The 27,857-nt window shown below is 40.6% G+C and overlaps 1 protein-coding gene across 5 annotated transcripts in view; it reads left to right on the forward strand.

Moving 5' to 3' along the window:
• Positions 1-3,428: 3,428 nt before the first annotated feature.
• Positions 3,429-27,857, forward strand: part of FAM184A (family with sequence similarity 184 member A) — a 134,699-nt gene continuing 110,270 nt past the window's right edge. For 2 of the 5 annotated variants that reach the window (XR_006890460.1, XM_046674279.1), the window contains exon 1: positions 3,432-3,971. Coding sequence is in view for 4 of the 5 variants with exons in the window: in XM_046674279.1 (XP_046530235.1) it covers positions 3,804-3,971 (168 nt within the window). In the remaining variant the exon portion in view is untranslated. Of the gene's footprint in view, positions 3,972-27,857 lie in introns of all 5 variants that reach the window. The other 3 variants (XM_046674280.1, XM_046674281.1, XM_046674278.1) reach the window with 3 other exon arrangements.

The following is a 27,857-nucleotide window of genomic DNA, read 5'->3' on the forward strand; positions in this document are numbered from 1 at the left end:
AATAGCTTAAAACCATTACTTTTTAAATTTTAAACCCCAGAAAGAACTGGGGTTTAAAGTACCTAAGTCATAATTCTAGCTCTATTACTAACTGGTTTTGAAAATCTGTGCAACTCAAACTGTCTGATCTTCAATATGCATAAAATAAGAGGTTTGGATTTGCAGTTCTGTTCCAGCTCCAATAGTCAATCATTCTTTTTACTTCCAGTTCATTCCTTTACCTGCTTTTAGTGACTATCCCCCTGTACCAGCTTCTACCCCTGCTGTGCCAAAATTCTGCCTTCCCATGAGCCCGCTTCTCAGGTATCATTCCCTCGGGCCTGATGCTTCCGTCCATGGATTATGACTCCTCCTTAAGGAGAAGTTCTAGGATATCACAGATGAGAAGCTGCCTACACAGATGCTTTTTTTCACATACTGATAGGTTCTGGTCTCCTCTTGTAAGCAATATTTACCTTATCCTGTTGTATTCAAATTTGATTACTGTACTACCTCTCCTATTCTATATTCAGTTGCAACTGAACATCCCCACTTAGATGTCCCGCAAGTATCTCAAAGGGAACGTGTTCTACACCGAACTTATCACCTTCCCCCACCTGTCGGTCCTCCTCTAGTCCCTGTCTTGGGGGAAGCCCTTGACTGCTCTCACTTCCTCAGATTCAAAGTCCTGTCTGTTTTACCTTATGGATGTTTCAGATACATCCATTTCTTTCTATTCTCACTGCCGTATTTTAGGTCAATGGTCCATCCTCTCTCACCTGAATAAGTGTAATAGCCTCTTAACTAACTAGTCTCCTTGTCTATAAAGTTGCCCCTGTAATCCATTTTCCATAGTCACAAGAATTACAGTACTAAAGTGCAAATCTGATTATTTCATTCACCTGCTTAAAGCGCTCCAGTGGCTCATCATTGCTTTCAGAATAAAGACCCAAGCCCTTATGAAGGCAAAGAAGCATCCCTCCCCATGAAAAGTCTGGATACCTGCTCTACCTCCTGTTTTGACATCCCACCAAAGTCCGCTCCAGCCATGTTGTATCCCTTGCGTTCCTTAAAGGGGTTCTGTTCTCTCTCATCTTTAGGGCTTCACCGTCGCTACCCTCAGAGCCTGTAGTCCGCTTTCCCTACTCCTCTTTATCTGAAAAACTCATCCTTCAGAAGTCCGTCCAATTATTATCTTTTTGTGTGTGTGAAGTCTTCTCTGACACTGCAAGGCTAGCTTAAGTGCCCCTCTTGTGAGTTCTTTTAACACTTAGCACACTGTGTTGCACCTTATTCTTTACTTGTCTCTCTTTTCCACAAGACTGCTAATTTCTCGAGGACAGAGACTGATTCTTAGTCATCACGGCAGCCTCAGCACCTAACGCAGCACCTGGCACACAACAGGCGTTCGAGAAATATTTCTGCATAAACCATCTCATGAGAGAAACAGGTACTAAATAAAGATTTCTTGCCTGACTAGCCTCTCCCGTTTTTCTCTCCTATCGTATACCTTCTTTAATGGATTTTTAAAAAGTGAGATTATAGGTGATGGGATTATAGCTATATTATGTTATTCTTTATGTTTCTATTCATATATTCTACATGTATTCTATATAGAATTAAATAGAATTCTATATCAGATGATCTGTTTTATCCCATTGTCGTAGAGCAAAAATATTAAATTCATGTAATGAGACTTAGGAAAATATTCCTCTTGGGCTATGCTGTATAGTGATTGCAGGAACTCATGTATGATGGGGTTCAGAGTGAACTACCAGTGGACCAGGGCCACAACCTCTAACTCCCAAGTTATGGTGGGTAGAGACTGACAACACTGTCTCCTTTCAGAGGAGCACTTGAGGGGTGAACAGGGTCAGTGACTCAGCTGAGGCTACGCATCAGTCTCCTAATTTCCAGTCCTATACTCTTTCCACTGTATCATAGAGACAAAAACAAAAAGACCTTCTTTGTCCTAGCAAGACTTAGCTATAAAAATTTAGGGAGCCTTTTGAGCACATACTTCTGCTCAGAATACAAAGGATGGGAGAGTTCTAAAATGATTGTGAACCTTCCATGTCTAGAATTTAATGAAATAACACTAGTTCCTAATTCTCTTTAATTTCATTTAATTACTAGAGCTTAGGAAGGGAGTAAAATTTGCATAATATTTGTTTCTGGCCATCTGCTCCATTCAGAACCTTGGAACTAGACAACATTTTCTGGAAGGTCTATTGTGGGGAGGGAGTAGGCTGAGTACCTAGCATCTGAGAAAATACATAGCCAGTTTCAGGTGTCCTTTCTGGAATTCTAACAGTTCTCAAAGTATTTCAGTTTCAATTTCAAATTCCTATTCAGTCTTCACCTTATTGGTTTAGATTTTGTCACAATCAGATACTTTATGTTAATTTGGCCCCCAACAGGATTTGTTAATAATCTCAGATTTATATGATGGTTAGAGCTGCATGCTAAACAGAAATCACATATCATAATGTGGGGGAATTCAGTTCTGCAAAACTCCGTGGAGAACAGATTTTTAAAAAATAGGCACAATTCTACATTTTTAAAGTTTGTGTTAAGATTGCCCTAAAATGACTTATTTACCTCCACACAGGATCCACGTTAAAAAAAAAATCATTTGACCTGCAGAAGTAGAGATGTTAGGAGAAAATGAGTAAAGAAATAACACATTTAGGAAGGTGAAAATGTACAAGTAATGACCCATTTTGGCCCAGCCCCAAATCTTTAAGGAGCTGACACCTTGTTCCATCTTCTATTTTTCCCCCTTACTTCCAGCCAACTAGATTTCATTTGTTAATGTCTGGGGCTCCATTCGACCGGGAAAAAGCAGCGGCGCAGCGCTATACCCACCGACTGATGACGTGTGCTCTCTCCACACAGAGACACTTGGCATGGAATGAGGGACAGTGCCTGGCACGTAGTAGGTCAGCCTAAGACACTATAACATTCCTATGTGTGTGAGTCTGGAAGGGAGGGGCAGGGCAGGGATTGTCGGATTCCCCGCTCCTTCGTTACCCAAGTCTCCGGTGCGGAGGTCAGCGTCGCTGGACGGGAGCCTGCCGCTCTTCGCGGGGGAGAGCCACCCCGGCCCAGCGCACGCGATGATGCACGTGGAAAGGCTCAGCACACTGCACGCGCTCTGCCAACCGAGGCGACCGGGCCCCATCTTCTCCCGGCGAATTTTTGACCTCGAACCGCACGCGCACCTCGCTGCTTCCCGCGCCGGCCGCGGCTCGGGGTCCCGCGCGCCCTCCGCGAGGCGCCCGCACGGGCCGCGGGGCTGGCGGCGGCGTGGGCGGGGCTTGGCTGCGGGGAAATGACGTCTCCTCCCCCGCGCGCTCCGCGGGCCGCGCGCCCTGGTAACGGCGGCTCGGCGGCCCCCGCGTCCCGCTCGGAGTCCCCGCCTCCTCCCGCAGCAGCCCGCCCCGTCTCCTGCTCCCTCCGCAGCCCCCGCTGCGGCCGGCTCGCTGGGGCCCTGGTGCCCGGTGGGAGCGGGAGCTGCGGGCCGCGCTGCCCACGACGCCTCTGCCAGGCGCGCTGAAGGGCCGGCGACAGCGGGCCGGGCCCCGGGCATCTGCCCCGCGTCGGTGTCGCCTGCGGCCTCGGGCCGGCGGGGCCGCCCGGTCCCTGGACGGGGGTGACCAGGGGGTCGCGGGCGGGCGGGCAGACGCCTGCAGCCGCGGCTGTTGGACGCCGGGTGTCAGGTCGGGAAGCGGCCGGCCGGGCTTTTGCCTGCCAGACGTCGTTGCTCCGCGGGCCGCCCCCGCGCGCGGGGACAGGTGTCCCGGCCGGGGTCTGTCGGGAAGATGGCGACCCCGGGGATGAGCTGGCAGCAGCACTATTACGGCGGCTCGGCGGCCGGGGCGGCCAAATTCGCGCCCTCACCAGCCGCCGCGCAGCAGGCTGGGCACAGCCTGGACTACAGCCAGGACCTGCACCTGAAAATGAGCAAGAAAATCGCCCAGCTCACCAAGGTAAGGGCGCGGCCGCGGGGTCCCTGCCTGCGTCCCCCGGCTCGCTTGCCCGGCCGGGAGCCTGCGCGCCCTGCGCCCGTGCGCGCTGAAGGGGGTTGTTCTAGGGAAGCAACAGCCGGAGACTTAGCTCCAAGAACCCTTCAAACTTCGGGGGACACCGGCGACGTTAATTTCCACTTGCCCGCTCCACGGCACGGCTCGGGTTATGGGACTTGCGCCCCGCTGCCCTTTAGGGGTAAGCCTGCACAGAACAAATTAGTATCTACTTCCTTTATTGCACAATAACTAAATCCCTTTAGTTTTGCTCTCCTACGTGTGCCGAGGCTCCACGAGGCGTTACACTACAGTGCTGTATGAAGTACAGTACCGTGTTTACCCAGCATGACCCGGAATCTTCGGAAGTGAGCAGTATCTTTGATTGACTGTCTCGTTAAGGGGTGAATAAACCTTCTGAGCAATGTAGGAGGGTAAAACATACCTTGCGTGCCAGTTTGGGGGTTTAATGAGTCATTCCTCCTCCTGACAAAATGTCAAACAAGGCTTATTAGGTGAATCATGTGCCTGCATTTAGTTGTGTTCCAATCTATCCCCAGATAATTTTCAAAAAGCAAATAGCTTGCAAATTTGGCCAACTGTCGTTTCGGATGGTACTTGGATGGTGAGCTTTTTTCTAGTTTAGTAAACGTTGATAATGAGAAAGAGCTTGTATCTCTGTGAAGCAAGAGCAGCTCAGATGGGTTATATTGCTCCGTTTAGATATCCAGAGCCATCTTTCTGTACCCATTAAGTAAGAAGTGATTCGTGGTTTCTGGAAGTGAGTAGAGGTGACAGACCTTAATGGTTTAAGCTGAGTCAGCTAACCACTTGTTCAGAGTGTTGGTAGCAGAAGAGAGGTGGGGGTTTACTCCCAGATAGCCTCTCAGGTCGGAGTCTTTCAACACCAAAATTCTCGTTATATAATTTCATTACGAGTTGGCACTTTTGAGAGTAAAGTAAGACACAGTGGGAAGAGAGGAAGGAAATGGGATGCAAGAGGGTAAAAAGATTTTGGTGGAGATATGTGGTTGAAGATAGAAAGAAAAATTAACATGAAAGAACTAAAGAATTGAGGGAGCAATGCGAGAACACAGGAGACGCTGTGAGTGCATGATGGGAGACTCAGCCGGGCAGGCAAGGCAGCAGTTTGGGAAGCTCTGTTTTTGTTTTATGCCAGCGCTGTTTTTGGAGGTTGCTATGGGTCCAGTTTTTACTGTTTCCTCTTGTGACAGAGGGTCCCCAAATTCAGAGAAAGGAAGATCCAAGAAGGCACTCAGTAGTATACCATCAGAGCATTTATACATTGGGAACTAAAAGCCAGGCTTCCTAAAACCGTGTTTGTTCTCCAGAATGCTGATGTCCAGAATGAAGCCCATCAGTATATATTTATTCTGATTTTCTTTTCTGCCGTGTCCAGAACATCTGTCCTTCTTATTTTAGATTGTAACCCTTTGGAGTGCTTCTAAGTAATAGAAGCACTCAGAAAGTTGGTAGTGAAACTGTGTACAGTTTAATAAAAAAAAATTATCATCTCTTCAGAGAACTACTTTTCCTTTTATTTTTGCTTTTTCAATTTTCTGTTCTTGTGTCAGGAAAAGAAAAGAAAAATGCAGCACAGCTGTTCCAGGTGGGAGTAGAGGGAAGTGGCTGTCATTTTGTCTTCACATTCCCACCTCGAACCTACTCAGACAGACAGGAGGCTGTCCCCACGCCTGTGCTCTCATCACGGCTTTGAGGGCTACACCTACTCCTGCCTGAGCGTTACTTGGACTCTCTGATTCAGTGTTTATAGTTACAGTCTTTAAACACTCGTGCCACCCCCTCTGCCAAGTGCCTCAGACATGTGATCCCTCATACTAGGGTTTCGCAACCTCGGCATTATTGTTATTTGGGACTGGATAATTCCTGGTTGGGAACCAGGGAGTGGAGGGGCTGTTCTGTGCATTATAGGATGTGTTTAGCAGCATCCCTGGTGCTGCCTGTTAGATTCCAGCAGCACCCCAGCACACACACACAGTTGTGACAATAAACATGTCTCCAGACATTGCCAAATGTTTCCAGGGTTGGGGTGGGGGAGTCATCCCAGGTGAAATATCTAGAGTTTCTCCCACCCCAGTCTCTTGCCTTTATTACTAAGATAAGGCCTGAGAATGAAACAATGTGCTGGTAGGACTCTGGTGCAGCCAACACCCTTCAGTTTCTGAAACTTGCAAGACGATCTGCCTCCCTTATATGCCATTTTAGAAACTGTCAGATTTTACAGTCACATACACTTATTGTAAATACTTTACCGTAAGAATGACATCATGAGTAAGATATTGACTGTTAGAAACTTTACTGGTATCTGCCATTGGAATTTTAACTCATGAAGAGTTCATTAATAAATTCACAAAGGCAGAGGTACGTTAATGGAACTATGGTGGGGACTTGACAGGAGCTTACATTTCAAAATTAGACATTATAGAGATAACCATTAAAATAGGATTTTATTTCTTTTGGAATGAGTCAGTAGAACTAACTCTTCAGTATTATAGTTAGCATGGTGCGGGAATCTGACATAGTGTCTTGAGTTACAACTCCTGCTCTGCCACTAACTAGTGGTATGACCCTGAGTGAGTCATTAATCACTGAGCCTCAGTTTCTTAATCTTTAAAATAGGGGTGCTTTAAAATAGGGATGCTGTCTCTAGGATAGCAGACTCTTAATTCAGGCTGTCACTGAAAAGAGATATTATATGCCAACAAACAAAGTATTAGTAAAATACTAGATAATTCATTTTTTAAATGCTCCTCTCCTTTTAAAATAAACCATTCGGTATTTAATAGCGTTATGTGATAATGCATTTCGTTGGAGGGTTTTCTACTAAACTCTTTAAAAATGTATACAGTAATTTTTCTTCTTTTGAATATCAGACTTCAAATTTTTCACATTTGTTCTGTATTATAGTACTATATGGAAAATACGGTATGCATTTTTCAGAGATTTGGCTGGCTATGCAAGGATAAAGAAGAAGGTAAGCTATATTGTAATTTTGCACATAGGAAGAGTCCGTATATTTTTAACTGACTAAAAGGCAGTCTTGCTGGAGCTGTATTTGTTCAGACTCTGTTTCCTAAGAACCTCCCATTGCAGCCGTCTCATGGAAGAGCAGCAGTTCTTGAGCACCTTGTATGTGAGGGGCACTTTGCTAAGTGTCAGAGATACAGCGGGAGCAAGAGACAGGCTCTTCCCTTTAAAGTGAGTATTATTTAGGTTAGTTGTGTCGAATTTTAAGAATTACTGTTAGATTCGTGAGTCACATTGTGGCAAATTTCTGGCATTGTTAATGGCTGAACCATCTCAGGATAGGCAGAGAAGCTGGGTGGGTTGAGTTATGTTTTATAAGATCACATTTGTGTACTTCCCTACTCTCCACTGTGTTGACTGTTTAGTGCATTTGGTTGAAAAGCAGGACTTGTGGGATGTAATTATAAAACAGCTTTATTTTTCTCACTCACTGTCTTTTTTGGTTTACTCTGTGAGATAGGCTCATCCTCTGCCCATGGATAAACTTGACTTTTCAGGTTGCTTTTTGATAAGGCAAGTTGTCCTTCAGTAACTAAGTTGCGGAAGTCTCAGTTTGATTATTAAAATGTCCAGTATCAATAAATAAAGACCCTAAACCAAACCTGAATTAAGGATGAAGCTTCACCCCTATGCCCACTCCCCTGCTCTGCCTGCTGCATGGGGGAAGCCAGTAATCGGGGACTAGGCATCATTGGCTTTTTTCTTCTGACTTGGCTTTTCTACCTCTGCCTTGTCTTGCCAGTCCTCATTTCTGACCCCCTCTCCCCCCAGGCTGGACAAGGGAGAAGGGAAGAGAGGAAAGGTGAGCTGCACACTTGACTCGATTAGTGCCGGTGCTCTAGCTTCAGTGCTGTTGTAGACTTGGCAGACGTTTAAAGCTCGTTCTTTCACTTGTGGATCCTCCACCTTCCACTTCAGTTGCTTGAGATTCCTGACCTGAAGCAGCTTGACAATCAGAATGCATCTGTATTCTGGCTGGTTGCTTACTCCTTCCTCAGCCTCTTGGATCTGGCAGAACCTTCATGTTCACTTTGCTGAGTGAGGTCTATTCAAGCTCCAGGTAACCTTCGTAGATGGACTCGGGTGACCCACCCCAGCTTTCTCTGTCTCTGTCCCATAGGACCTTCACTGGTCCCTAGGAAACACTCATTCTTTGTCCAGACAGACTCTGGAAATGGTCCCAATTCAGCCATATCTCTTTTGCTCTCACATGCCTCTTCATCCAGCAATTCTCATCCTTTAGATTTTCCAGGGATGAATCAGGTGCCAGTTCAGTATGTTCTTTAAAGTGCTTGAGACACGTATCAGGCTCTTCAAGTCTTCCCATCAGAGTCTGTTCCCCTGGGCTTCAGGTGAGGAACACGCATGCCCCTCTACCCTCCCCCTCAAAGGCAAGGAAGGGCACTTGTTCCTGTAGCTCTTTCCAAGGAAACCTCCTCCACACACCCCTCTGCAGTCCCTTTGTGGCTTCTCTCACTAGTGTTGGGGAGAGGAGGTGACACACCTCAACAATCCTCTCTGTAGACTGCCTCTTTTGGAAATTTTAAAAATATTCTGACACCTTCTTTGGAATGTCGATTGTCTTTGGTTCTCAATAGAAACTTCCCTTTTAATATCCTGTTATATTGGCTGCTCATCCCTTGCCTCTTTAGTTGATTGCACTTTTGATACAATTCAGGCCAGCTGTTGCTTACAGACATAACTAGGATAAGGTAAGGTTTAATGTTCCAAAGAGCGGGAATAGTTTCTCTGTGTTCTCCGTGCTTAGCATCGAGTCCTTCTTAAAAGTCTTCTTTTAACACCCAGCCGATGTCCCTCCTCCCGGAAAACTGCCCTGAGCAACCTAGGCCTTATTAGGTTTCCCTTACTCTGAACTACATTACTGTAACATTTATTGTCTTATTTGATATTTAATAATACAGATTTGCAAAATAATGTTTATTGTGTTTATAAATGTATCTTGTTTATCTACTTTGACTGTAAGTTCCTCAGCTGCAGAGAGTGTATCTTATATTTCATGTAACCTTAATGTGAATGCTTTATACATAGTATAAAACCTTAATAAATATTTATTGAAGATGATGATGATGGGGGTGGTGGTGATGATGCTGTACCAAGTAATTTTGTTATATAGTAGAAAAAGTCTATAAATATTTCTGAGGAATTTTATTTGCTATTCTAGGCTAATGCTAGATCATTTCACCTGCATTAAATTACTTATTAATATCTAAATATTTATTGGTTTCTCCTTAAACTGATTCCAAAAGCTATATTATTTCATAGTATGCTTATTTTTGATGCAAAAATAAAAATATAAAGTACTCTGTCTGAAATATAGATATTTGTTATTTCAAAAGGTAGGTAATTGATGTACCAGATTTTTAGCAAATAAAAAAGTAGTCTTATGATCAGTTATTTAATACTAACTCTGCCTGTACTATATCCAAAACCAGAATGTGTTTATATAATACCAAAACCAGTGAAAGTTTCAAACATTCCTGTTTTCTGCACATTAAAGACAACTGATTTTTTACTAGTTGGTTTGTTTGAAATACCTAGATACTGTTTCATAATGATGTTCAGTTTTGGTTATGACTTGTTTCAGCTTGGCACAGGCCACATCCAGCATCCTTTTTCTTCCTTTGTTACATTGCAGCTTTGACATTCTACTATACGGTAGCTTGGATGTCATCTTTTAGTCATAGTTGAGTGGTTTGAATTAATTTCTTGTATTTACTAATGGGCACAAAAGCATGATATACTATTTATCAATTGTCCAAAAACTGATAAAGGGACTGCCTTTAGCGTTAAAAGGTTTAGAGTTAGAAGAAACTATAAATTCTGGCCTGACCCTCTCATTTTATAGATGTGGAATTTGAGGGCCCAAAGTCATTTGAAGATTACACAGCTTGTCACTGGCAGAACCTGAATAGGAGCTCAGGTCTCTGGAGTGGTCTAGGAGAGGTACAGCTGTACTAACAGGTCCCTTTGCTATGTCCGCCTTCTTTCTAACTGGTGCTGCCCATTCAGTTCCTAAGAAGCCACAGAACTGGTGGTGGTGGCTTTTTCCTGATGTTGGAACCATGTTTTGCTTACCTCCTGAATCACAGACTTTTGATGAGTGTGAACCAGCGTGCCTCTCCCATACACTGTTGAACAATCTCTGGACTTACAGGTTGTACAATTTGTGACTGTGGCTTTGGCAAATTTGTAACAGAGCTATTTTTTGTCTTCCCAGATAAATGTCATAATATTTTCATGTTTTTATTAACAGCTTTAGTCTTTAGACTTAAAAAATTTTTTAATTACTTCAGTTTGGAGACTGTCATACTTGGTGTCAAAGTTATTACTGTGTGGTTATTTTAAATGTTTTTCCTTTGCCTGCCTGTTTCTTAACTGGATTGTTGCTTAGGCCTCATTCCTGGAGGTAGTAAGTTGGAAATTTTCCAGTTTTTCTCCCCCGTCCCTCTCTCTGTGTTGTTTGTTTGTTTAGGAAAATCTTTGGTGTCTTCTAATTGCCAGTCTCTTAAAAAGTGGTATAAAGGATAAAGGTTCAGTTAAATGTGATTGAAGACATCTGTTTATTTTAGTTGAGTTAATAAAAAAATTCCTATACTTTCATTCTTAAAATTATGAATATTTCTGAAAATAGTGTGTCTCTTAAATTTGAGATGAGGATGTAGAGTAGCCTGGATCTGTAAAGCCTGTTAACTTCTGAATGACACAAAGAAGTAGTGGGGGTGAGGAGGAGAGGTAACATACTGATAGTCTGCTCTTTCAGTTTATCTTATGGGACTTAAAAAATGTCTTATCTGTGGGCATTCAAATAAAATAGAATATTATGCCATGAAATGGGATTGATGTGAACAATGGAAATTCATAATGCCACACTTGTTTTAGGATAGAAACCGCAGAAAGTTTCTATCCTGCAGACCACTTATGAGTGACAAGGACATTGAGTCTGTCAGAATTGGTGTCCCCCAGCCCTTTTTGGAGATAAATACCTGAAGAGAGGTGGGAGACAATTGATAACTGAACTCAGGATCTTTTTTTTTGTAAATGAAAACAATGTTATAAATGGTAGTTGGATGTGGAGGAAATATTACTATCAAATTTATATTTTATAGCGAGGGGTGGAGCAAAATGGCAGGGTGAGCTGACCCGGGATTCTCTCCCCTCCAAAATACAGCAAAGGATTGGAAAAACTGAATTTCAGAGAATAAATCTAATGCCAACACGTTAGAGACCTACAATACCAAGAAGGCGGAGATCATAACCTTGCTTACACCCTCGGAGGCACTGGAACAGTGGGAGAGAACATCGCTCCCTCCCCTAGAGTCTGGGATCTGCTGCACAGGTCGGGAAGGAGCGGGGGAGGGACCGCGTGACCGGGGGATCATCCAGGACTCCTGCCACTGATTCAGTGGAAACCCGCTGACGGGGGAAAGCTTCTGTGCATGGGGACCCCATAAACCCAGGGCCTCGGGAGACCAGAGAACAGAACTGATCTAAACCCAGACCGTGCAAGAGAATAGCAGCCCCTCCCACCTGGCAAAGCCAGTGGGCGCAGCCATCTTGCCCAAAGGCAGAGAGCTCATAACACGTGGCTCTCGACCCCCATCTAGTGGCGACAGGCTGTAATTTCAACTGAATTCTACCACCATGCAAAAAAACCGCTCCTCTACTATCCAGCAATTTATAAAAACCCCAGACCAGAGGGAAAACAATAAAAACATAGAATTAAGTCCTGAGGACTTGGAATTAGGTAAACTAAGTGATAATGAGTTCAAAGCAGCTATAATCAAAGCACTCAATGAGGTAAAGAGAAAGATAGAGAAATAAGCCAAGTTCTGGAGTTACTTCACAAAAGAGATTGAAATCATAAAGAAGAATCAAACAGAATTACTAGAGGTGAAAAACACAGTGGACCAGATAAAACAGAATACGGATTCCCTGAATGCTTGTGTAGACACCATAGAAGAGAAAATTAACATAATTGAAGATAGACAGGCTGAATGGCTCCAGACGGAGGAAGAAAGAGAACTAAGAATTAAAAAAAATGAGGAAAATCTCCGAGAGATAGTGGATTCAATGAGGAGTAAGAACATAAGGATCATAGGAACTCCCGAGAACATGGAAAAGGAAAATGGAGCAGAAAGTGTGCTTAATGAAATTATTGAAGAGAACTTCCCAAATCTAGGGATTGACGGAGAAATGTGTGTGGAGGAAGTTTTCAGATCTCCTAGATTTGTCAATGTAAAAAGACCTACTGCAAGGCACATAGTAGTAAAATTGGCAATAAGGAAAGATAAGGAAAGAATACTCAGGGAAGTAAGAAAAAAGAAGAGAATAACCTATAAAGGAGCCCCTATCAGACTGTCAGCAGATTTCTCTACAGAAACCTTACAAGCTAGGAGAGAATGGAATGACATATTCAAAGCTTTAAAAGAAAACAATTTTCAGCCAAGAATACTCTATCCAGCAAGAATTTCCTTCAGATATGAGGGAGAAATTAAATCTTTTCCAGACAAAAGTTAAGGGAATTTGTAACTAAAACCCCTCCACTACGAGAAATCCTCAAGAAGGCTCTCATACCTGAAAAAAGAAAAAAGGGAGAAAGGGGTCACAATCCATAGACTAGGGAGACCGATGGATAGAACCAGAACAGGATAGCAAATATTCAACTATAGCATTAGGGTGAAGGTAAGGAAACTACCAAAGCAAGGATGATCTTATCACTCTAACTACAAATTCATAACATGAGTTGGAATAAGAAATGAAAATAATTATTTAGGAGGGGAAGAGCAAAGGGTCTAAATCACTATTGGTCAAGTAAGTAAGAGACCACCAGAAAATAGACTATATTATACACGAGATTCTAAATACAAACTTCAAGGTAGACACTAAAATAAAATACAGAACAGAGTCACAAATCATAAATAAGGAAAAATCTAAGAAACCCAGCATAAGAAATTGCAGTATTAAATGGGTAGTCTAAAGCACACAGGAAAAGAAATGCAGGAAAACAAGATAATGAGTGACAGATTGACAGCATTAAGTCCACATGCATCAATAATCACTCTCAATGTGAACGGATTGAACTCTCCAATAAAAAGACACAGAGAGGCAAGATGGATTAAAGAACAAGATCCAACAATTTGTTGCCTCCAAAAAACACACCTCAGCCCCAAGGACAAACACAGACTCAGGGTGAAGGGGTGGAGGACAATACTTCAAGCTAATAGCCAGGAGAAAAAGGCAGGTGTTGCAATTCTTATATCAGACCAAATGGATTTCAAAATAAGACAGGTAAAGAGAGACACAGAGGGACAATATATAATGATCAAAGGGACACTTCATCAAGAAGAAATAATGCTTATAAATATCTATGCACCCAACACAGGAGCACCAAGATTCATAAAGCAACTATTAACAGACCTAAAGGAAGATGTTAAAAACAACACAATAATAGTAGGGGACCTCAACACCCCACTCACATCAATGGACAGATCATCCAGACAGAAAATCAACAAGGAAATAGTGGAGCTAAATGAAAAACTAAAACAATTGGACTTAATAGACATATATAGATCACTTCACCCTAAAAGAGCTGAATACACGTTCTTCTCAAGTGCGCATGGAACACTCTCAAGGATAGACCATATGTTGGGAAACAAGGCAAGCCTCTACAAATTTAAAAAAGTTGAAATAATAACAAGCATCTTCTCAGATCATAGTGCTATAAGGTTAGAAATTAATTACAAGAAAAAAGCTGAAAAAGGCACAAAGATGTGGAGACTAAACAACACACTACTGAACAAGCAATGGATCATTGAAGAAATTAAAGAAGAAATAAAAAAATACCTGGAAACAGATGAAAATGATAGCATGTCATACCAACTCATATGGGATACAGCAAAAGCTGTATTAAGAGGAAAATTCATTGCAATACAGGCACATCTTAACAAACAAGAAAAATCCCAAATAAGCAATCTTAAAGTACACGTAACTGAACTAGAGAAAAAAGAACAAAGAAAGCCCAAAGTCAGCAGGAGAGAAATAATAAAAATAAGAGCAGAAATAAATACTATTGAAACGAAAAAGGCAGTAGAAAGGAAGAATGAAACAAAGAGCTGGTTTTTTGAGAAGATAAATAAAATTGACAAACCCTAGCCAGACTTACAAAGAAAAGAAGAGAGAAAGCTCAAATAAACAAAATCAGAAATGAAAGAGGAGAAATAACAACAGACTCTGCAGGAATACAACAGATTCTAAGAGAATACTATGAAAAACTATATGCCAACAGAATGGATAACCTAGAGGAAATGGATAAATTCTTGGACTCCTACAATCTCCCAAAGCTCACTCAAGAAGAGGCAAACAATTTGAACCAATCACAAGGAAAGAGATTGAAACAGCAATCAAAAGCATCCCAAAGAATACAACCTCAGGACCAGACGGCTTTCCTGGGGAATTCTACCAAACTTTCAGAGAGGATTTAATACCTATCCTTTTCAAGCTATTCCAAAAAATTAGGGAAGATGGAACACTTCCTAACACATTCTATGAGGCCAACATCACGCTGATACCAAAACCTGACAAGGACACCACGAAAAAAGAGAACTACAGACCAATATCACTGATGAACATAGATGCAAAAATTCTCAACAAAATTTTGCCAACCAGAATTCAGCAATTCATCAAAAGGCTCATACATCAGGATCAGGTGGGATTCATACCAGGGACTCAGGGATGGTTCAGCATCCACAAATCAATCGACGTGATACACCACATCAACAAACTGAGGAATAAAAACCACATTATCATTTCAATAAATGCAGAGAAGGCATTTGACAAGATCCAACAGCCATTTATGATAAAAACTCTGAAGAAAATGGGCATAGAAGGAAACTACCTCAACATAATAAAGGCCATATACGACAAACCCATAGCCAACATCATACTCAATGGGCAAAAACTGAACGCCATACCCCTGAAAACAGGAACGAGACAGGGATGCCCTCTATCACCACTCTTATTTAACATAGTAGTGGAGGTCCCAGCCAGAGCAATCAGGCAAGAAAAAGGAATAAAAGGAATCCATATAGGGAGGGAAGAAGTGAAACTCTCGCTGTTTGCAGACGACATGATCTTATATATAGAAAACCCTGAAGAATCTATTGGAAAACTCTTAGAAGTAATCAACAACTACAGCAAAGTTGCAGGGTACAAAATCAATTTGCATAAGTCAGTAGCATTTCTATACTCCAATAATGAACTAACAGAAAAAAGAACTCAAGAACACAATATCATTCACAATCGCAACAAAAAGAATAAAATACCTTGGGGTAAATTTAACTAAGGAAGTGAAGGACCTATATAATGAAAATTACAAGGCCTTTCTGAGAGAATTGGATGATGACATAAGGAGATGGAAAGACATTCCATGTACATGGATTGGAAGAATAAGCATAGTTAAAGTGTCCATTCCACCTAAAGCAATCTACAGATTCAACGCCATCCCAATCAGAATCCCAATGACATTCTTTACAGAATTAGAACAAAGAATCCTAAAATTCGTATGGGGCAACAAAGGACCCCGAATTGTTAAAGCAATCCTGAGGAAAAAGAACAAAACAGGAGGCATCACAATCCCTGACTTCAAAACATACCACAAAGCTACAGTAATCAAAACAGCATGGTACTGGTACAAAAACAGGTGCACAGATCAATGGAACAGAATTGAAAGCCCAGAAATAAAACCACACATCTATGGACAGCTTATCTTTGACAAAGGAGCTGAGGGCATACAATGGAGAAAAGAAAGTCTTTTCAACAAGTGGTGCTGGGAAAACTGGAAAGCCACATGTAAAAGAATGAAAATTGACCATTCTTTTTCACCATTCACCAAAATAAACTCAAAATGGATCACAGACCTAAAGGTGAGACCTGAAACCATAAGGCTTCTAGAAGAAAACGTAGGCAGTACACTCTTTGACATCAGTATTAAAAGGATCTTTTCAGACACTCGGAGAAGGGAAACAATAGAAAGAATTAACAAATGGGACTTCATCAGACTAAAGAGCTTCTTCAAGGCAAATGAAAACAGGATTGAAACAAAAAAACAACCCACTAACTGGGAAAAAATATTTGCAAGTCATATATCTGACAAAGGGTTAATCTCCATAATATATAAAGAACTCTCACAACTCAACAACAAAAAATCAAACAACCCAATCAAAAAAATGGGCTGGAGACATGAACAGACATTTCTCCAAAGAAGATATACTGATGGCCAATAGGCACATGAAAAGATGCTCATCATCGCTGATCATCAGGGAAATGCAAATCAAAACTACACTAAGATATCACCTTACACCCATTAGAATGACAAAAATATCTAAAACTAATAGTAACAAGTGTTGGAGAGGTTGTGGAGAAAAAGGAACCCTCATACACTGCTGGTGGGAATGCAAACTGGTGCAGCCACTATGGAAAACAGTATGGAGATTCCTGAAAAAATGAAAAATAGAACTACCATACGATCCAGCCATCCCACTACTGGGTATCTATCCAAAGAGCTTGAAGTTAGCGATCCCAAAAGTCCCATGCACCCCAATGTTCATTGCAGCATTATTTACAATAACCAAGACGTGGAAGCAACCTAAGTGCCCATGAACAGACGAATGGATAAAGAAGATGTGGTACATATATACAATGGAATACTACTCAGCTGCAAAACAGAACAAAATCATTCCATTTGCAGTAACATGGATGGACCTTGAGGGAATTATGTTAAGTGAAATAAGCCAGCTAGAGAAGGATAATCTGTGTATGACTCCACTCATGTGAGGAATTTAAAATTATGGACTAAGAACAGTTTAGTGGATACCAGGGGAAAGGTGGGGTCTGGGGTGGGCACAAAGGGTGAAGTGGTGCACCTACAACACGAATGACAAACATTAATGTACAACTGAAATTTCGCGAGATTGTAACCTATCATTAAGTCAATAAAAAAATTTTTACAATAAAAAAAATATTTATATTTTCTATTTCAAGTGTGATCTGAGCCATAGAGGCTTTTTTAGATTGACCTGGGAACTTAATGATGCTTTAAAATATTATTGGAAAATAGTCCCTGACTGCCAGTCAGTTAATATATAAAAATGATTGTGGGAAACACCAATCTTTGCAGGTTGTAGATTGCTAGTTATAGTCAGTATCTTGGTGTACTTAACATTTGAGACCAAAGCAGATATTTTAGAAAATATACCTTTTTGAATGAACTGTGGTTTTTTTTATTGAAGTGTAATTGACATACAATATTCTGTTAGTTTCAAGGGTACATCGTGGTAGTTCGATATTTATATATATTACAAAATGATCACCACAATAAGCCCAGTAACCGTCTGTCACCATACAAGGGGGGATTTTTATCTTTTGTTAAAATTATTTTATTGAGGCCATATTGGCTTATAACATTGTGTACATTTCAGGTGTACATTATTATATTTCAGTTTCCCTATAGACTGCATCGTCTTCACCACCAGTAGTGTGGTTTTAATCTGTCAGCATACATATGTGCCCCTTTACTCCTTTCACTCCTCCCTGACCCCTTTCCCCTCTGGTAACCACCAATCTGTTTTCTTTATCTATATGTTTGTTTATCTTCCACATATGAGTGCAGTCATGTAGTGTTTGTCTTCATCTGGTTTATTTCTCTTAGCATCATACCCTCAAGGTCCATCCATGTTGTTGCAAATGGCATGGTTTTGTCTTTTTTAAGGGCTGACTAGTATTCTGTTGTACATATATACCACATTTTCTTTATCTATTCATCCATTGATGGGCACTTGGGTTGCTCCCAAATCTTGGCTTTTGTGAATAATGCTGTGATGAACATCTTGTTGCATAAATCTTTTTGAATTATTGATTTCATGTTCTTTGGATAAATACCCAGTAGTGGGATAGCTGGGTCATATTGTATTTCTATTTTTAGTTTTTTGAGAAATTTCCATACTGTTTTCCATAGTGGCTGCACCAGTTTGCATTTTCACCAGCAGTGTATGAGGGTTCTCTCTTCTCCACATCGTCTCCAACACTTGTTATTTCTTGTCTTGTTAATTATAGCCATTCTGACAGGGGTGAAGTGATATCTCATTGTAGTTTTGATTTGCATTTCCTTAATAATTAGTGATGGTGAACATCTTTTCATGTGCCTGTTGGCCATCTCTGTATCTTCTTTGGAAAAATATTTATTCATATCCTCTGCCCATTTTCTGATTGGGTTCATTTTTTGTTGTTAGTTGTACAAGTTCTTTATATATTTTGGAAATTAACCCCTTGTCAGATAGATAATCTGCAAATATTTTCTCCCGGTTGGTGGGTTGCCTTTTCATTTTGTTGATGGTTTCCTTTGCCTTGCAGAAGCTTTTTGGTCTGTAGTCCCATTTGTTTATTTTTTCTTTTGTTTCCCTTGCCTGAGTAGACATGGTACTTGAAAAGATACTGCTAAGACCAATGTCAAAGAGTGTACTGCCTATGTTTTCTTCTAGGAGTTTTATGATTTCAGGTCTTACATTCAAGTCTTTGATCCATTTTGAGTTAATTTTTATGTATGGTCTTAGATAATGGTCTACTTTCTTTCTTTTGCATGTGGCTGTCCAGTTTTCCCAGAATCATTTATTGAAAAGACTTTCTTTTCTCCATTGTATATTCTTGGCTCCTTGTCGAAAATTAGCTATATATAGATGTGTGATTTTATTTCTGGACTTTAAATTCTGTTCCATTGATCTGTGTGTCTGGGTTTTTTTGCCAGTACCATGCTGTCTTGATTACTGTAGCTTTGTAGTATATTTTGAATTCAGAGAGTGTGATACCTCCAGCTTTGTTCTTTTTTCTCAGGATTGCTTTGGCTATTTGAGGTCGTCTGTTGTTCCGTATAAATTTTAGGATCCTTTGTTCTGTTTCTGTGAAGAATGTCATTGGGATTCTGATTGGGATTGTATTGAATCTACAGGTTGCTTTAGGTAATAATGGACGTTTTAACTATGTTTATTCTTTCAATCCATGAGCATGAAATAACTTTCCATTTCTTTATGTCTTTGATTTCTTTCAATAATGTATTATAGTTTTCAGTGTAGAGGTCTTTCATCTCTTGGGTTAAATTGATTCCTAGATATTTTGTTCTTTTTGTTGTGATCGTAAATGGGGTTGTGTTTTTGATTTCTCTTTCTGCTAGTTCATTGCTAGTGTATAGAAGTATAATGGACTTTGTATGTTAATTTTGTGCAACTCTGCTGTATTCATTAATTATTTCTAATAGTTTTTTGGTGGATTCTTTAGGGTTTTCTATATATAGAGTCATGTCATCTGCAAATAGTGACAGTTTTACTTCTTTCTTTCCAATTTAAATCCCTTTTATTTCTTTTTCTTCACTAATTGTTCTGGTTAAAACTTCCAGTACTGTATTGAATAAGAGTAGCTAGAGTGGGCACCCTTGTCTTCGTGCTGTTCTCAGTTTTTCACCATTGAAAATGATGCTGGCTGTGTGTTTGTCATATATGGCCTTTATTATGTTGAGGTGCTTTCCTTCTATACCCATTTTATTGAGAGTTTTTTTTTTTATCATAAATGAATGTTGGATCTTGTCAAATCCTTCTCTGCATCTATTGAGATGATCATGTGATTTTTATTCTTCATTTTGTTAATGTGTCATCTCACATTGATTGATTCGTGGGCATAGAACCATTCCTGCATCCCTGGAATAAATTCCACTTGATCGTGGGGTATAATGATCCTTTTAATGCATTGTTGTATTTGATTTGCTAATATTTTGTTGAGGATTTTTGCATCTATGTTCATCAGCGATATTGGCATGTAAATTTCCTTTTTTGTGTTGTCCTTGCCTGGTTTTGGTATCAGGGCAATGTTGGCCTCATACAATGAGTTAGGAAGCATTCTGTCCTCTTCAATTTTTCGAAAGAGTTTGAGAAGAATAGGTATTGAATATTATTTGAATGTTTGGTAGAATTTACCAGAGAAGCTGTCTGGTCATGGACTTTTTGTGTGTGTGTGTGTGTGTGTGTGTGTGTGTGTGTGAGGAAGATTGGCTCTGAGCTAACATCTGTTGCCAGTCTTCCTCTGTGAGCTCACTAATTCTCTCTTCCATATGGTCTGCTCTATTTTTAATGCTTTATACATTACTTTTTATCTCATTAATTGTGTTCTTCATCTCCAGAATTTCTGTTTTGCTTTTTTTAGGGTTGCAATCTCTTTGGTGAAGTACTCCTTCTGTTTGTTAATTTATTCCTGAGCTCATTGATTTGTCTTTCTGAGTTTTTTTGTAACTTATTGAGTTTCTTTATGACAGCTATTTGAATTCTCTGTCAGTTAGGTTGTAGTCTTCTGTGATTTAATGTTTGGTTCTGGAGAGTTATCCTCTTTCTGTTCTGCCTTGTTACTGTAGCTCTTCATGGTACTTCATGAGTTGATGCTCTGCCAGGGCATTTGTGGTAGTAACCACCCTTATTATTTGGCTGTTTTGGTTCTGAGTTCCTTCTGGTTGTTTTTGAGAGCCTGAACTTCACTCTCCACTGCCTCTCTTAGAGGCATCATCAGTGCCTTCCTGTGTCACTTCTGCCTCTGAGTTTACTGGTACCTTGCTGCATATGATGTTGTTGCTGCTGGGGTCACCAGACTGCAAACACTTCTGCTTCCAGCGTTGCCTGGGTCTTGTGTTCCTCCACAAACTCAGATGCTGCTGCTCAATTGTTGCTGCTCCCCCCTTGTCTGGGGTTGCTGGTTCCACTGCTGCCAGGGATGCTGGGTTCATGATTGTCACTATTGCTGTCAGGGACCCAGGGACTTGTATGCAGCCCCTGCTGCTGGTGGGCTGTGCTGCCACTGGTGGCTGAGTCACCAGTTCTGCTCTGGTTCCTGAAGCCTCTGGTCTAAGGTTCCACCTGCCACTGCTGGAGGGGAGCAGGGCCCAAGCAGGGAGAGGTTGTTGTTACTGCTCACTGTTCAGCCTCTGGTCTCTGGCAGTGCCTGGTGTGTTTTGAAAACTCAGGTCAGGGCACCCTGCCCTAGCTGGAAAAATCTGAGTTTTTTACTGTCCCCACTGTTGAAAAAACCTGGCCTCTTCTCAGGGTGGGCCTAGCATGCTAGATCTGCCGGGAGATGGGCAGGGAGCAAGCTGCACCTATTTTTTCTGCCCCTACACTATGTCTGCTTGCAGTTGTTTGAGCCACGGCACCAGCTTGCATTTGCACAAGCCGCCTGCTGTTTTCACCTTGCTTGCAGTCATGCCAGCTGAAGCACCTGCTGTTTCTGCTCTGCTTGCAGGTGCATGCGTTGGCATGAGAATCTTTACCCTGGATCATGCTGCCAGGAGAGTGGGAGGGGGCTGATCCTCTAGTTCCACTGCCTCCCGGGGATCCAGTCCACTTACCTTCAGATGTATAGGTGCATGAATCTTATGTGTGTCCTGTTGTGCTGTGTAGGGAATCCTCTGTTGGTGAATGCTTGTCCAGTTGGTTGTAACACAGAGGGGAGAGACAAAGGGAATAACTCATTCCAGTAAGTCACTCATAATGCTGACGTCTTAGAAAATAAACCTTGTGTTCTTAGTTTTCTATTGAACTACAGCAGTGAGTACTATCATTTGTAGGCTTCAAACTTGTTTCCTTTATTCTTACATCTTTCTTGCCTACCAAAACTTTTAACAAGAATGTATAAAAAGTAGTGAGGTTGAATATGTAAATTTTTTGTCCTATGTTTTTTACTACTGTCATTTTGAGATATAAAGGGAGGTTGAAACTACCAAAGGACCTATAGTGGATGGAAGAACAAAATAAATGATCAGCCATAATACTTGGGTCTTGGATATTTTAGACTCAGCTACCATATGCACCTCATTTATTATAAAAGAGATAGTATTTTTAACGACTTTTAAAAGTTACTAATTTATATGTCCTTATTTATATGTACCATCTCTGTTCTGAGGTTTCAGAAGGTTTGAAAATGAAAATTTGGTTCATAAAGTATATTCCTAATGTTTAAATTATCAATAAAATTTTATTGATTTTTTATTTTTATTTAATTTATCAATTTTATTGATAATTTTAGTAAAATATTAAGATAAATCTCTATTTGTTTGAAATTGTTGGAGAATGAGTTTAGTTAACTAGAAGTTTACCATAGGGATTAATAGTATTCTACCTTACAAAATAATATACTTACATTTAAACCATACCATTCATAAATTACACGGAATCTTTTCTTACCTCCAGAGCATTGTTACGATCATCAGGATATGCACAGGAGATTAGGCCAAACCTACACCAATCTCATGGCAAATTCTGAAATTTTATTTCTGAATAAATTCTTTTACTTCTTTTTTTATTTGCCATGTCTCTCTCTCTTTTATAAAATGAAGTGCAAAGTTTGAGTATGCACAAATTCTAGACATTGACTTTCTGGTTGGGGAGATTTAGTTTATTCTGCTGAATGTGTGTCTGTGTGCTCACAGGTGTTTGCATTTTTCATCCTGTTCCTCCTGAAGCACAGTCTTAAGAGAGTCTCATTTCTTTCAGGAAAATTTTCATAACCAAAGTACTAAACAGTATTCCATGCTTATTCTTAGGTGTTTTGTCTAGTGAAATACTATATAAACAAAATACGTGTAATTTTGAGGGGAAGTTGTTTGTGTGTGTTTAATATAATAGTCTACTCATAGTAGCAAAAGAAGATACACTTAAATATGACTAAAACAGAGCATATTGATCCATATGGTTGGTAAACTTTTATTGAATGCTTAGTCTGTAGAAGATATTGTGCTAGGCACTATTAATTATTTAATACTATTAATTTACTGTTCCATTTTGAGACTATATATTTTTCTCATTTTTTCCAGTAGACTTTTGAAAAAATGTGACCAGAGTAAAGTAGGTGAACATTCTAATTAACAGATTAATTTAATCTGACAAATTTTAAATGTTTAATTATGGGCAACTTTTTCTGTTTGATTTTTCTGTTTTGGGTAGAATTTATATATCCTGTTTTCTTAGATAAACTATGCTAGTGCCTTCCAACTTCTTTTATAAGGTTTTTAGGAATAAAGAATAATGTTGACATAGTCTCTGGTTACAAATCTCTGTAACATATTTGTCCAGGGGGTAAAGGGAAATTTCAGTCTTCTGAAACCCAGGAGTTAATGGGTCTGTGTAGGTTTAGGTCTCTCATGGGCAGGTCTGGGAACCACAGTCCCAAAGCGATACGGCCCAGTGAGGCAGCAGTGCCATCATACAGTCAGAGGGGTGGTTCAGTGGGTTAGACCCCAGTTTGAATTTCAGCTTCACCAATTACTAGTGTGTGACCTTTAGTGTTTTAACCTCTCAGAGCCTCAGTCTCCTTGTCTGTAAAATGAGAATAACAAAGCCCATCTTATAGAGTTATTGTAAAGATTAAATGAGATAATCTGTGTAGGAGAGGTGGTGAATACATGTGCATTTCTACCCACTCTCCAGGCCCCTCCCCCTTGGTTCAGCCTCTGCTGACATAGTCTCTAACAATTAAGTATGTTTTTTAAAGATTTTATTTTTTTTTAAAGATTTTATTTTTTTCCTTTTTCTTCCCAAAGCCCCCCGGTACATAGTTGTATATTCTTCGTTGTGGGTCCTTCTAGTTGTGGCATGTGGGACGCCGCCTCAGCATGGTTTGATGAGCAGTGCCATGTCCGCGCCCAGGATTCGAACCAATGAAACACTGGGCCGCTTGCAGCAGAGCGCGCGAACCCAACCACTCAGCCATGGGGCCAGCCCCTAAGTATGTTTTTGTATATATTGTCTCTTCTGATGGAGATATGGTCTACATCATTAGGGACCACAACTCTTAAAAGTAAAGGTTGAACAGCAAATAAAATGCAGTCATTTCTCCTTCTTTGAGTCAATTCTGTTCTAGCGGAATACAGGGTTATGTTCCTGAAACCCTTTGGTCACGTTTTCATCAACCGATCAATACATAACCTTGTTTTAGGTGTTTAGTGACACCTTATTTAATACATATTGTTGATTCATCAACAGTGAACTCATGGCCAACAGCACTGTAACTCACTGTGAGTGTTAAATTTTGAGGTTACATATCAATTTCAGCAAGTAGGTGAATTTGGACATATGTAGTCCATGAATAATGAGGATCCACTGTATCTAAAAATGGATGCAGAACTTTGCGTTCATTTTGTTTAGCCCCTGCTTGGGTTGTCAGGGGCCTGTGTGACTATGACTCTTATTACCACCCTAAACACCCTCACACAAGTGTGACTTTGACTCTTATTATCTCCCTAAACACCATCAGATGAGAGGAGTGGGAGGGATCGTGGGGGCGGGAATAGTCATCTTTTGTATGAGTTGCCAGTCACCTGGCAGCCACCCTACAATCATAAACATGGGATAAAATTACAGTCAGATTCTCTCCTTGTATGTAAATTATCATCTTCATAATCTGAACTTGACTCTACCACATTGCCGTAGGTCAGAAAAAGGAATCAAATGTACAAATTATTCCGTGCCCTAGGTTAGGAAAAGGAATAAAATGTATAAATTATTCCATGGCATAGAAAGAAATCTTTAAAAATATAGTCTTGACTTATTTTAATTTAATTAAAATAAAGTCTTATTTTTTATGTTCATTATTTGCTTAAAGTATGTTTGCAGCTACCTCCTTCCCAGTAAGACTGTCATTGTGGGAGTTGGTTTTGTTAAAAGCCTTTGTCTAGGTACCTAAAGATAACTAGAAATCTTATACCCCCCGAGGCTACAGCACATTTGGTTGGATGTTTCTGGATTAACTTTATGCAACATACAGAAAACTTTTAAAAAACAATTTATTCAAATATAGAATGTCTTTGACAGATAATTAGTCTTACTGGTTTCTATCCTAACATAAACCTTCCTTAAATGACCCAGAAGAATGTATACTTTCAATGTTGTTAATCGTGCAGTATGTTCATATCTGTGCACACTTTGTCCCAATCCCCTGGTGATTATCAGAAGATAACTGGTGTAAAAGGAGCCCAGACAAGAGCACTCTATGGTTGTAAAGGAATTCGCAAAGTTAACTGGCCTAGAAAAAAAATAAGAATTTGATCTGAAGCATGGCCTGGCACTTTAGTATTGCTCTCTCTAGGACCCTACACATCTTTCACCTTCAGTTCTGCATCACCCTTGCTATTTGTTTTCTCTGTTTCTATTTCTGGATTGTGGAGGACTGCTAGAGAAAATTATGGGACTGGCTGTGGCAGAATAATCCCCCCAAGACGTCCACGCTCCTAATGCCTGGAGTCTGTGAATATGTTGCCTTACGTTTGCAGATATGGTGAAGTTACAGATCTTGAGATGGAGAGATTATCCTTGATTACCTGAATGGGGCAGTGTAATCACAGGGATCCTTCCGAGTGAAAGAGGGAGAGTCAATGTCAGAGTGATGGGATGTGGGAAGGACTTGACCAGACATTGCTGGTTTCTGAAGTTGGAAGGGACCAAGAGCTAAGGAATGCAGCTGGCCTCTAGAAGCTGGAAAAGGCAAAGAAATGAAGTCTCCCCAAGAGCCTCCAGATTGTAGCCCAAACTCTTTTTAGACTTCTGATCTCAAGAATTATAAGATTAATAAATTTGTGTTGCTTTAAGCCACTAACTTTGTGATAAATTGTTATGGTAGCAACAGGAAACAAATGCATGGACTTATATGGTTCTCTACAACATCATGTAATCCAGTTTTATCTGATCACTCAGTATTCCTGCACTGTCTCTGAATTGTCCACAGTTGTTTCCTCTCTTCTTTCTGTTTATACACTGTGTAGATAAGCTACTTTCTATTTTACTAAAACTACCAAGACTATCAAGCTTAAGTTGCTTGTCTACAAAGATTATAGGGTCATTCATTCCTTAACAGAACTTTCTCCTGGTCCTGCCACCTTGACTCTTGAGTATATGCTGTGTCTCTCTGTCTTAAATAGATCACTTGACAGGGACAGATGGGAATTAAGGAAACTAATTGGGAATCTCCAGTAATATAGTATTGGTGAGAATTATGAGGGCATGCATTAGGACTATGGTGGCTGAAAGAGAGTGGAGATTTGAGAAACCTCAAATCTGAGGGGCAGATTCAAGAAACATTTTGGAGATAAACTTGTCAAGACTCTGTGACAGTTCATTGTAGGGAAGATTGAGAATAACAGGTCTCTGTCACATAATGGGTACTCAAATATTGGTTAAATGAATGGTAAGTAAATGGATTTTAATGTCAACTGAGATAGACATATAGGAAGGACATCTATTGTTGTGTAACAGAATACTCCCAAATTTGACATCTTAAAACAACAAACATTTATTATCTCACACAATTTCTGAGGTTCAGGAATCCAGGTGTCACTTAGCTGGGAGGTTCTAGCTCAGGGCTTTTTGTGAGGCTGCAGTTAAGCTGAAGACTTGACTGGGGCTGGAGGCTCCACTTTTGAGTTCACTTATATGGCTGTTAGTGGGAGACTTTCATTCTTCTCCACTTGGGCTTCTCCATGGCAAGTAATTCAAGAGGGTTGAGGGGGGAGAGAGAGACCAAGATAGAAGCTTACGGTATTTTCATAACATAATCTTAGAGTGACTGACATATCATCATCTTTGCTGTGTTCTCTTGGTTACACAGGCCAACCATGGTATAAATGAGGAGGTGACTACACAAAGATTGACTACCAGGAGACAGAGGTCTTTGGGGGCCATTTTGGAGGCTGGTTACCCCAGGTGAGAAGCAGAATTGATAGGAGAGATATAATGAGCTCACAGAGTTTGAGGTGGCTACATATATCCAGGTATCAGAAGTATTTAGCAAACATTTGGATCTGTATCTTAAAGCAAAGGGGAGAGACAAATACCAGAAATAGAAATTGTAAAGTTGTTAGTATATACGTAGTTATGAAACTTACGAGTGGGGGCCAGCCCCATGGCCTAGTGGTTAAAGTTGGATATGCTCTGCTTGGGTGGCCCAGGTTCACAGGTTCAGATCCTGGGTGCAAACCTATACTACTCATCAGCCATGCTGTGGCGGCGACCCACACACAAAATAGAGGAAGATTGGCAACAGATGTTAGCTCAGGACCAGTCTTCCTCCCCCACCCAAAAAAAATCATGAGTGGTTGGGGCCTTAAGCAGAGTAGGGAACATTTAAAATAGTTGCTGGGGGAGGGAGGAGAAAATAACTGACCAGAGACAAGCGAAAGGATCAGTAAGACGTGAGGTTGTCCCAAGAGCAAATTAGATGTGATGTTTGTTATCAATTTGAATGCTTCACAGTTTTCTGCAAAGTCTTATGCAGTCCTGTGGAGTGGACCATTGTTCACCAAATGGAGGAGAGAAGGGATGTTAAAGGATTAATCCAGGGTCTGAGTTTTGCCTGATAGGTGTAGCAGAAGAACTGGGGTTTAAGAGAGTTAAAGAGCTGCGGTAGAGAGTAGTTCAGTTAATCTGCCGTTAGTTATGTGCTGCATAGGGAAGGAGGTGAGGATGGAACTAATAGATTAAGGAAATTTTAGGAATTGAGAAGACCACTGGTGTGTATATAGATAATGCTCAGAGACTGAGGGATGACAGCAAGGAGTTGGAGCATGAGAGGGGACTGTATTAAGACTTATGAGGTGGAATAAGTTTTAACAAGGGTACAGTCTTGAGAATGTTTATAAGGGACTGAATGTTATTAGAGTTAGGAATCCCAAAGAACTATAAATCTGGTTCA

Source organism: Equus quagga, chromosome 11, assembly GCF_021613505.1.
Source record: "Equus quagga isolate Etosha38 chromosome 11, UCLA_HA_Equagga_1.0, whole genome shotgun sequence".
Taxonomy (NCBI): Eukaryota; Metazoa; Chordata; class Mammalia; order Perissodactyla; family Equidae; genus Equus; species Equus quagga.